At 37.2% G+C, this 12,012-nt stretch overlaps 1 protein-coding gene across 1 annotated transcript in view; it reads left to right on the top strand.

The window, feature by feature from the left end:
- The window catches only part of MPDZ (multiple PDZ domain crumbs cell polarity complex component), a 170,639-nt gene that overhangs the window by 66,148 nt on the left and 92,479 nt on the right, over window positions 1–12,012 (top strand). The window contains 3 exon segments of the mRNA XM_007465638.1: window positions 1–156; window positions 2,749–2,863; window positions 3,221–3,309. The exon segment at window positions 1–156 is cut by the window's left edge and continues 11 nt beyond it. Coding sequence (XP_007465700.1) covers window positions 1–156; window positions 2,749–2,863; window positions 3,221–3,309 — 360 coding nt within the window.

The following is a 12,012-nucleotide window of genomic DNA, read 5'->3' as shown; positions in this document are numbered from 1 at the left end:
GCAGGAATGAGCAGTGAGCAAGTAGCCCAGGTCCTCAGACAGTGTGGAAATAGAGTCAAATTGATGATTGCAAGAGGTGCCATGGAAGAACCAATGGTGCCCACCTCTTTGGGCATCACGCTTTCCTCATCCCCATCTTCTACACCAGAGATGCGGGTAAGGAGATAAAAGCAGTTAATGGGAAAGTCATAGACTGTAGCACTTAGATGACAGTGGTGTTTATTTAGAAACTAGACTTATTAATGTTAGTGTATTAGTGCTAAAGAATGAAACAAAATTCAAATGTAATGATGTTTCAGCACTAATAATAGTTTATTAAATAGGAATAATGTCTAACAGGTGAAAGATTGCTTATAAATTCTAGATTACTGTTTTTGATTTTTCTCTAAGCACATTTATGAGGAAAATGTTTTGAAGTATGGATAAATTTTAAAGAATTATTTGCTACTAATACCTAAAACATTTAATTCTATCTTTTTCTTACTTAGAAGGGTTTCTGTAAGGTGGGCTGTAAGTTCCGATCATTCCCTTTCAACACCTTGCTTCTTAGTGTCTTTTTGTGGGCAAGGTGGATAAATAAAGCTTACTAAAACCTTTCATTGTTGTTTTCAGGTATGTCATATAATTGTTATCAGATTTGTAATAAGTTGCTATTCTTGACCCAGTTATATAATTTTTTTTAGAGAAAAGTTATGCTTTCGGGGTTGTGACAAAAGTTTTATTCATAGGCAGAGCATTCCATCTTTGTTCTTAACTTGATGTGATAAAAGCTAGAATGTTTCAAAATTATTATAATGTGATGGTTATCTCAAATAGTTCAGGTCACAAGACAATAGTGGATTAAATGTCAACAAAATAATTTTATCCAGAAATTTCTTAAATATTTAAGAAGAGAATTATGACCAATTTCTATATGAGCTTTATAGCAAGTGCAAGTTCTACATTCCTTTCTTATAGATCTAAAAACTGTTATTTTCTAAACAGTTGCTATAAATTCTTTCTTTTAATATTCTAACCTCCTCCACAAGCCCTTTAAAACTTTATTAGAACACTTGAAATTTCCATGATTCTGTTGTTTTTAGGATTGAGTTTCGTTGCTATTTTTTGCAGGGAGAAAGAAGTAAAGAAAGAAAGCCTGTTTATGAAAGTATTTAAATGGCATTCTTTTGTGGTAAACAAAACATTTTATTCAGCAATATATAAATGAATGCAATACCAAAAACCACTTGGTGTAATTGAAAGCTTAGAAAAATATCTGTTCTGTGCATATCATCATTTGTGAAGCTTGTGCCCCTTTTAAAACCATTCGATAGTCAAATTGCCACCCTCTAAAATAGCACTTGCATAAGTCTTATTAAAAATAGAAGACACATTTGTTTCAGTTGAAGCAGATTTCATCCTGTCATTTTCTTGTAATTATCTAAACTTTAAACTTTTGCTAAGTTTGCACAGATAATTATGTGCAATGAAAAAAATAAAACTTTACTATAAAATTATATCTCATTTAGGTGACTTATCAGTGAGGTACAGAGTGTGCTTAAAGAAAATCAGAAACCATTACGAGCTCGCCCCAACCTACATGTCCATTCGAACCAAAGACTTCATTCTTTTGTGATCTTCCTAGGGTTCTCTGTGGAATCTGCTGACACCACACTAGTATATAATGCCAACAACTTACTGATGACTGACTGTGCTAGTTCACTCATGCTTTATTCAGGGAGCCTTGCCCTTCAGTCCAATACATAATAACAAGTCTACATATTAGAGAAATCTGCTTTCGAGTACCACTCCAGGAATGAAGGAAATCATGTGTAAAGGAATTCTTTCCTTCTAAAAAGCTTTTTGTATTAAAGTTTGAATTTATAAAGCAAATACAAGGACAGTTTTATTTTAATTAGCTGTTTGATATGTTTCACTGGCTTTCAAAATAATCATCAGTCTATTAATAGTATATCTAGAGGATAGATTCACCTTCATGGTGTTAGAATCAGCTTTCAACTTCAGGTAGTAATAACGGCATGTCTTGAGTGGGCAGTATGGCCCCTACATTCTAGGAGGAATTAACATTCTGTGCAGCTTTTAAGAGCAGGGGTTCTGCAACCAGCTTATCTACATTTGAATTCTGCCTCTACTAGATTGCTGTTTGTCCTTGGAAAAATTTGTGTTCCTCAGTTTCACCAGAGAAAAATTGACAGTAATTGTACCTACCTTATAGGCTTATTCTAAGGAGTAAATGAATTGAGACATGACAGCTGTCTGTTATATAGAAACTGCTCAATGATTGTTAGCTGGACTTGTTCTTATTCCTGATAGACAGTTGAGCAGAGTGATGCTTAGAAAAAAACAGTGGCAAAGCTGGATTTTAACTTGCTGATGTGGATTCAAAGTACGAGTTATTTTAACTGTATTACATCCTAACTTCTTCAAAAATGAAGATGACCCATCCCTGAAAATAGAATTTGTTAATAAGAAACTATTCAATTTTTTACATTTTGCACGCACAGACAATTACATATTTCTCTGATGGGGGTGTTCAGCTTTACTCTTGACATTCCTTTTGAGTAAAAATGTGATGCTCAGTCCAAGTTTTCAAGATTGAAGGAGTAATCCCTACTCTATAATTTTCTAGCTGAGTTCTCTAACGCCCAATTACATCATATTATTTCTAAAGATTGTGGCTTAAAAAAGATTATCTTGTTTGTTTACATGTTTATTTATGTGTATATTTATTTATCAATTTTATTTTAGGTTGATGCTTCTACTCAGAAAAGTGAAGAAAATGAGACATTTGATGTAGAACTCACTAAAAATGTCCAAGGATTAGGAATTACCATTGCTGGTTACATTGGAGATAAAAAATTAGGTAGTTTTTAAACATTAATATTCTATTTCTTTCATCTTGGCAATTGCCTCTAATGTCTTTGTCTTATGAAATATTGAATCAACATAATGTATTTTCAGATCGTCATAAACTGATGGAAATCTTCCTTAGGAATAATTTAGTGCAGGCGACTTTGATATTTTATTTCAGACAGACAAAACCATTGTCTTTTTCTGTAGCGTAAGTTTCTACTAGTGGTTTTCTTTGTGTGGTTGGTTGACTTATATCTGTGCAGAATTAGGATTTTATATTTGGAGAATGGAGGATGGGTATTGTTTGAGTGTGCTTTGTAAATAGTAAAGCAAAACAAAGCAAAAACAAACCTATTTCTAATCTTAGAACCTTCAGGAATCTTTGTAAAGAGCATTACAAAGAGCAGTGCTGTTGAACATGATGGAAGAATCCAAATTGGAGACCAAATTATAGCAGTAAGTACACATTTAATAACAGCTTTGTTAATTTTCATGGTTGAGAGATGCATTCTCCTAGTTCACGCAGTTTTGAGAACTACAGGTAGCTCTATACTAATTGAAGCTTGCTTTGGTGGTTTGAGCTGTCATCACAATTACTCATTATTTTGTGGAAGTCAGAGCATTGGATAGAAGCTTTATTGATGCCTTTTCTAAAGGTGGGACACTTTCTTGACGAACTGCTAATACATCTGCTTCCTGGTTTTAATGACTTTGGTACATTAATAATCATACTTGTATTTTAGCTGCAGATGCTCCAAAACTGAAGACCAGACATTATCACTTTTAGTGTACTTGAATCTGAAATTGGGTTGTGTGCATTTTTTTACATCAGCTTCAGAATGACACTATTTTTGTTGGCACCATGACCAGGGCTCCTTTTAGCTGTAAGACTATAAAGGAATAAAAGAAATAAAGCCAGATCCTCTTGGTTAAATCAAGCTCCTAATTGTATCCTAGTAACATTAGTATGTTTTGACCACATAGCTGTTCAAGGTAGTATAAAAAGAATCCAACTTTCAGTTCAGTGTTCAATGGAAACTGGACTACCCTAACTACTTCTCAGAACGTGAATCCCAGAGACCCTGCATCAAGGGCTTTTTGGTTAAATAAGTTTAGGAAAAACTGCCTGTGATATCATTTCTTAGGGGTCCACAATGCACACTGAAAAATCAAAACCTGAGAAGTTTCCCAATAAAGAAACTTGTTTAACTCTTTTACTTCAGAGGTTCCTAAACTTTTGTAATCATGTTCTTTCTTCCCTCAAACATATATTAATATTCTTTGGAGTACATTTTGGGGAATGCTGATTTATCTTAATATATATTTGTTTATGTGTAATGAAGTCTCTGTTTTCCCCTTGGGATCTGAATAGTAGTTAAGATAGAAGAGTCCTTGTTCACTGCAGCATTATTCACAAGAGCTAAGATGAGTAAGTGACCCAGAGGTCCATCTGCAGATGAATGGATAAACAAAATGTGGTATATACATACAATAGAATATTATTTAGTCTTATAAAGAAGGAAATTCTGTCACATTCTACAACAAAACCATGAGAACATTATGCTAAGTGAAATAAGCCAGGCACAAAAAGTCATAGCAACAGAAAGTAGAACAGTTGTTGTGAGGGGCTCGTTAGAGGGGGAAATGGGGAGAAGTTGTTCAATGGGTATAGTTTCAGTTTTGCAAGATGAAAATGTTCTGGAGATGTATCGTATGACAACATGAATATACTTAACACTACTGAACTATATACTTAAAAATGGATAAGACAGTAAATTTTATGTTTTGTGTTTTCTTTCACATTTAACAGAAAGATAGAGATGTCCTTTATCAGTCTCTGCTCTTTGCTTCTACATTGCAGCTCTGACTTTTCTTGACCTTTGTTCTATAAAACTCCTAACTACACCTGTTTACCTCTTGAAATCTGCTCTAAAGACCAAGTTGTGCGAGCCACCTAAGCTGGTCATATCCTGGAAAAGAGCTTTCCCGTTGTATCTCTATTTTAACACACAATGAAAATTAACTACTTTACTTTTATTTTGGAGGAAAAGGAGAGGGAGAGAGTGAATATATACATATTCTAAATCCATATCTGATAAAGAATTAAAAATTGAATATATAGCTAAAGTACTTGCCCCCCAGACTATATATTTGAATCCAATAGAACACTTTTTTAAAAACCAGCATTCTTGAGATATAACTCACAGAACATACAGTTTGCCCATTTAAAGTATATGATTCAGAAGCTTTTAGTATCTTTACAGTTGTGCGTTCATGATCACAATCAATTTTAGAACATTTTCATTACCTTTAAAAGAAACCCATCCCATTAGCAGTTACTCCCTAATTCCTCCGTCCTCCCAGCCCTACACAACTACCAATCTACTTCCTGTCTCAATAGATTTGCCTATTCTGGACATTTCATGTAAATGGAATCATTCAATAGGTGGTCCTTTGTGATTTGCTTCTTTTGCTTAGCATAATGTTTTCAAGGTTCATCTATGTTGTAGCATGTATCAATTCTTAATTTCTTTTTATAGCTGAATATTCCATTGTATAGACATACTACATTTTATTTATCCATTCATTAGTTGATGGACATTTGAGTTGTTTCCACTTTTTGGCTATTACGGACAATGCCGCTGTGAACATTCACGTACAAACTTTTGTGTGGAGGTATGTTTTCATTTCTCCTGGGTGTATACTTAAGAGTGGAAATGCTGGATCATATAACTCCATGTTTAACCATTTAGCAAGAAGCAAGATTCCTTAACCTACAAAATTGGGATAAAGACACTTCCCTTGTATGATTTTTTAGGAAAACCAAATGAGTTATTTATTTAAAATGCATAGTATGCATGGCACATAAGTACAGTTTAATTAAGCAGATATTTATTAAGGGTCTGAAATGATTACACATTTAAGTCTCACAAAAGCTTCCTTTCAAGCTTGTCATTATTTTCATTCTTATATAAGTGGAATCTCAAATATAATTTCGCTTAGGCAAGATCAGTGCTAAAGGAAATTTTTGACTCAAAAGCGGAAACACCCTTCTGAAGTATTTTCTTGCTTTCAATAAAATCACTGTCTTTGCTGTCATCAATGTTATGATTTTTAATTTTTAGCAACATTCTCTTCAAAGTTGGAAGCACCTCGACTTTTAAGGAACATGATGCACTACTTTTGATCATGCATTAATTTTGTGCAAAATACCATCATCTTGTGGGCTTTTGAGATACGGGTAGGAAAGTTCTTCACACTAGTTCCTTTTCACAACTGCTGTATTTGATTTTTTTTTTTCACTTGTGTCCTAGCAGCAGCTATTTGGAACTATGTTTTTATTTTGTAATTGTTGAGATGGTGAGAAGATTAAGAAGTTATTTCCTACAATTTTGAGGATGTATTATTTTGAAACATTAAACTCTTTTGTTACAAGATTCCTGTTTTACGAATTGTGCTCTGTTGACCCCTAGAGTTTCACTGTAGACATTACGGGGCGGGGAATAGAGACTTTTTTTTCCACATTATATATTGGTATTCTATATAGGAATTATTTAATAAAAGAATTTTTTTTTAAGTTAACCAACCTTGTCATTAGATAAAATCATATACTCATTTTTTTAGATTGGTATACAGAGATCCTTGATAAAAGCAGTATAGAATTAACGTCTGATTTTTAAAAAATGCTAAACAAGCATATATTGATAAGTAAGGAAAGGTATCAAGTGTTGCCTTTGGTATTCTGTGACTTTGTTAATAGTCCCAAGTTTTGTATGTGTGTATAGGTATAGGCCATGTTGGAGGAGGCCTGGCCAGCTGGATTGAGTGTGCTAAGGAGCTGGGCTTTTCCATTTGTTCTAACTAGGATTTCTCCCCTTACTAATTGCACCTGTTAATTGTGGTATCTTCACTGCACATTATGAGGATGTTGGATCTTTCCTTGAGATAGCACATAGGCGGTTTACTGCCATTGCACCTAGTTCCATAGCACTTTTGTCTCTGGTACAGTTGGGTCTGAAGCCACCTCTTAACTCTCTTCCTGTGATACTGAGGGATCAGAGATGGCCTGAGCCCTGATTTAGGTTTTGGTGACCTTGTCTCATATGTATGATGGGTGTAATTATGTTGATCAGAAACTGGTCCCATAGGGCTTGGGGTTTTCATGTTTATTAATCACTTCTTCACTTAATTAATAATAATACCAGTTTCTGAGCATTTTCCCAGTACAAAGTGCCATGTGCTGTAATTTGGGGAAAGTGGGTACCATTATTCTCATATTACAGATGAAGATACTGAGAAATTTGAACCAAAGTCTAGGTTTAAAAGTCCATGGTTATTCCATTATAGCAATTTCTTCTGTGCTAGTACCCACCATCTGTGACATTTGTGTAAGGAATATATTTTAAAATTCAGGTCATCAGGTTTTGAAAAAAAGGGAAAAATGTGTTTTTTTTCCTTTACATAATGAACTTTATTGCTACTAAGTAGACGAAATCATGTACATTCGATTTTTCTTAGTGAAACTGCATTGAAAAATTGAGACATAAAGGGCTTCCCTGGTGGCACAGTGGTTGAGAGTCTGCCTGCCGATGCAGGGGACATGGGTTCGTGCCCCGGCCCGGGAGGATCCCACATGCCGCGGAGCGGCTGGGCCCGTGAGCCATGGCCGCTGAGCCTGCGCGTCCGGAGCCTGTGCTCCGCAACAGGAGAGGCCACGGCAGTGAGAGGCCCGCGTACCGCAAAAAAAAAAGTGCCATAAAAATCTATTGCAGATGAAAACTTACAGCCTAAGTTCTGTGCATTGTAAGAATTTTTATGGCACCTCAGAGTTGAGATTTTTCTCCCTTACTACCCTGAGAGTAAATAACATGTTTATTTCTCTTAGATTAATTTTTATCTTTGAAGTCTAAAGAATATAAAATTTGAACGTGGCTTAAAAAAACCCTTCTCGGGCTTCCCTGGTGGCGCAGTGGTTGGGAGTACGCCTGCCGATGCAGGGGACACGGCTTCGTGCCCCGGTCCGGGAAGATCCCACATGCCGCGGAGCGGCTGGGCCCATGAGCCATGGCTGCTGAGCCTGTGTGTCCGGAGCCTGTGTTCCGCAACGGGAGAGGCCACAACAGTGAGAGGCCCGCATACCGCAAAACAAACAAACAAACAAACAAAAAAACCCTTCTCATAGAAACCACTCTTAATAGTTTATGATTTAAAATTTCAGAAAATTTCCGTGTATCTATATTTAAGAGGATCATATTAGTGTATACCTTTTTATTGTTTATTTTACTTAGAAATATACCTGGGAGGTAGTCATATTAGCACATATAAATCTATCATAATATACTTAAGTAACCCTTATTCCTGGAGAGTTGTGTTGTTTATAGTTTCTTGCTAATATAAATAACTATTGCACACCACTTTGGATATCTTTATGGATCAAGACTTGAAACATTTGACTTTGCTGTAATAGTATTATTTAGATTTGAATTTTACTTATTTTATTACTCAGCCCTGGATCTTGTATGCCACTCTTTTCTTTTTTTGTTTGTTTTGTTAGTTTGTTTTTTGCGGTATGTGGGCCTCTCACTGTTGTGGCCTCTCCTGTTGCGGAGCAACAGGCTCCGGACGCGCAGGCTCAGCGGCCATGGCTCACGGGCCCAGCCGCTCCACGGCATGTGGGATTTTCCCAGACCAGGGCACGAACCCGTGTCCCCTGCATCAGCAGGCGGACTCTCAACCACTGCACCACCAGGGAAGCCCTGCCACTGTTTTCTTACATTGAATTTTAAATCTGATTAATCTCTTAGTCAGCTAGAATGTTTTTTTAGTAAATTTTAAATGAAAGAATGTGTTGGTAGACTTTCTGAACCTTTTCTGTCTGATAACCTCTTCTGTTGCCTTTGCACACTTGGATGGTTTGGCTGGGGATAACATAGACTTTGCATAAGGAAGACTTAGGGGGGATAATCTTAAACAACCTTGGAAATTTTGTCATCAACTCTCTTTTAATTTTTTATAGGGAAGGGTCTTCCCTTTTCCCTGGAAGAAATCTTAGGCAAGTGCCATGACTTACATTGTTCTTAGAGAGTAAAATGCCCTATGGCCAATCAGAAATCACCAAATATAACCCCAATTTAGTATTAAAAATTTCTCATCCTAAATAATTAATTTCAGACTGCCTCCCTGGCCTCCCAGAAGCCTGCTATGAACTGATGGCTTACATAGGGATAGAGAATGCACTCTCCAGTATGTCTTCCCTACCTAGCTTTTCTTTTCCTCCCTCACCTTCTCATTTGCTTTCTGACTCTTAACCAGTGTAAAAGGTGAGAGAAGGAAGAGAGGAAAAGACAGTAAGACACTTCATCCTTGACTGACACTGTCGTAAGATGGCTTTGTACTGAGTGAACCTGGAGGATATTCAAAACCGACTGTCATTTAGGGTTCCTTCTTGGATTCCTGAGAGATCCTTGTGGAGATATTTGAACTTTCCATGATAGATGGTAGATTTTTTCATCTGACTGACTCTTCTTCCCTTTGGCCCTGGTTTCTCAGCATTCTGCTCCCTAGATTCTCTCTTTGGGGTACCATTATTCCCTAGGGGTGCTCTTGGGTAGATTTCAAGATGGCTCCAGCCTGCCTGTCTCGTGTGTGTGTGTGGTCCCCTTCTGGTCTGTGCCCAGACAGAGTTAGGCTGTTGAGCAGTTCTCAACGTAATAGCAGTTTTCTCTTGCTTCACTTTTAGAGCAGGTAAACAGCCTCTCCCTTAACCTTCTTACAGAGCTAGACACAGTCTACTACCTTCTTCCCTACAACATGTGATGCAGCTCTTCTGACTTGTGGTCAAAGGCTAGACATCTAGGTGGAGTGGGGACTTACAACACTCTTCTCTCTAGAAAAAAACAAAACAAATCTCCTTTAAATTTTTCCTAATCTCTAACAACCCAGCCCATTTATGCCCTAAATGTGTACAAATTATAATTCTTGACCAGTTAGTTTAAATTTCTGCATGGTGGCCATCTTACAACACGGTATAGGATATAAATAATCATAGCATCTCAAACATAATTTCAATTTTCACATATGTTAACACTGAATATAAAATTTGGGGTTTGTAATTTCTTTCACAGAGGATAACCTGCTCACTCTGTTGCCTAGATGCTGATAGATTTTTCTCTTTTGATGTTTGAAATCTAAGAATTTAACCATGATATGTCCGGTGTTAGTTTTTTTCCCCTAGTTTTTCATATACCTCTGATTTATAGAGGCAAATTTCTTGATCTACTAATCATTTCTTTGATTATTTTTTCCTCAATTATTCTCTTCTCCTTGTATTTCTTTTCACAATTATATTGATTTTCTAGATCAGCCATATTATGTCTTCAGTCTTATTTCCCTGACCATTTTTATCTATTTATTTTTGTCCTCTGAAATATGGGAAAATTGCATATTCCTGTCTTCCATTCCTTGACTTTGTTTTTGCAGTATTTAAAATCCTGTTGACTGCCTTCACTGCAACAGTTTTCTTTTTCTTTTTTGGTAGATACTTGTTCCTTCTTTGTACGTATAATCCCTACTTCCATCAGTATAATGAATTATGAATTCCTTTGAAGGGAAGTTTCAGAAAATACCTTTTTTCCTGTTCACTGCAGTGACAGTCTCATTGGAAGATGTTTGTACTGATGCTTCAGGGCCCTTGCCTTCTTTTGGAGTGTGGTATTTAATTCTTGTGACCTTTAGTTATTCTCAGAGATCTCAGTGAGAACTATGCTCGTACAAAAGGGAGTTGAGATGGATTTCTGTACAAATAATTCAGGAATTGACAAAGCAAGAAGGAAGGGGAAAGTTTAAATTTAATCAGTTTCACTTGTAGATTAATAGAATAGAGAGGAAACCAGGAAACCACAATGGGGAACATTACCTCTCTATAGTAAGAGATTGTTTTCTGTGTGTGTTGTGTAACCAGGAGTTAGTTGGGGTTGTGTGCGTATGCATGTGTGTGCATAGTGTGACTTCACTGTACATATGTAATTCTGTGCTACCCCATGCTCCCAGTTTGGTGTGACCTCTAGCACTTGGTGTAGTTTTTAGAATCACTGGTTAGGGTCCACATGTACCATCTGACTTCCTCCTTTTTTTTCTTTTTTTCTTTTTTTTTTTTTTTTGCGGTCCGCGGACCTCTCACTGTTGTGGCCTCTCCCGTTGCGGAGCACAGGCTCTGGACGCGCAGGCTCAGCGGCCATGGCTCACGGGCCCAGCCGCTCCGTGGCATGTGGGATCTTCCCGTTCTGGGGCACGAGCCTGCGTCCCTTGCATCGGCAGGCGGACTCCCAACCACTGCGCCACCAGGGAAGCCCTGACTTCCTCCTTTTAATGAAGGGCAGTTGTTGGATTTTACTGAAGTTTCATCTTACAGATGAGAGAAACCATTCCCTCAAATGTAGAGATCCAGCTGGCCTGCCTTCAATCTCGTCACGTTCAGACCATTCCTCATAGAAGTTCCTCCAAGTTACTGGTATAGGGACTTGTCTTCTTCCATGGTTTCCAGTTTTGTTACAGTGTTTTCTCTGTTATTATATTTTTACTAGTCTTTCCAAGAGGGAATCAACAAGGTGGTGGTGGGAGGAAAGAGGAGAGTGTTAGACACCTATGTGCAAGTTGCCATTTAGTTCAGAAGTATCATACAAAGCTTAAGTAACTTCCAAAGTCCAATTGATCATTTAGATCAGAGGTCTGTAGGTTTCTGATTGAATATCCCCATTGGTAAAAAAAGTCTGTATCTGTCGATCTCTAAACTACCCCTTTCTCCTTCCTCTTTTCTCCTCTCTATGTAGTCATATATGATACATCATTAATATATGATATATGTTTTATATGTATTATATATGTTGTGTTATATACATAGTTAATGTATGTATTATATATGTGTGCGTGTAAAACAAATGAGATTTAAAATATGTTTAATTAAGAGTTGTATTAGGGCTTCCCTGGTGGCGCAGTGGTTGAGAGTCGGCCTGCCGATGCAGGGGACGCGGGTTCGTGTCCCGGTCTGGGAAGATCCCACGTGCCGCGGAGCGGCTGGGCCCGTGAGCCATGGCCGCTGAGCCTGCGCGTCTGGAGCCTGTGCTCCGCAGTGGGAGAGACCACAACAGTGAGAGGCCCACG

This window comes from Lipotes vexillifer, unplaced genomic scaffold (assembly GCF_000442215.2).
Source record: "Lipotes vexillifer unplaced genomic scaffold, Lipotes_vexillifer_v1.1 scaffold31, whole genome shotgun sequence".
In the NCBI taxonomy this organism is placed as follows: Eukaryota; Metazoa; Chordata; class Mammalia; order Artiodactyla; family Lipotidae; genus Lipotes; species Lipotes vexillifer.
This window is presented reverse-complemented; position numbering and strand designations above follow the sequence as displayed.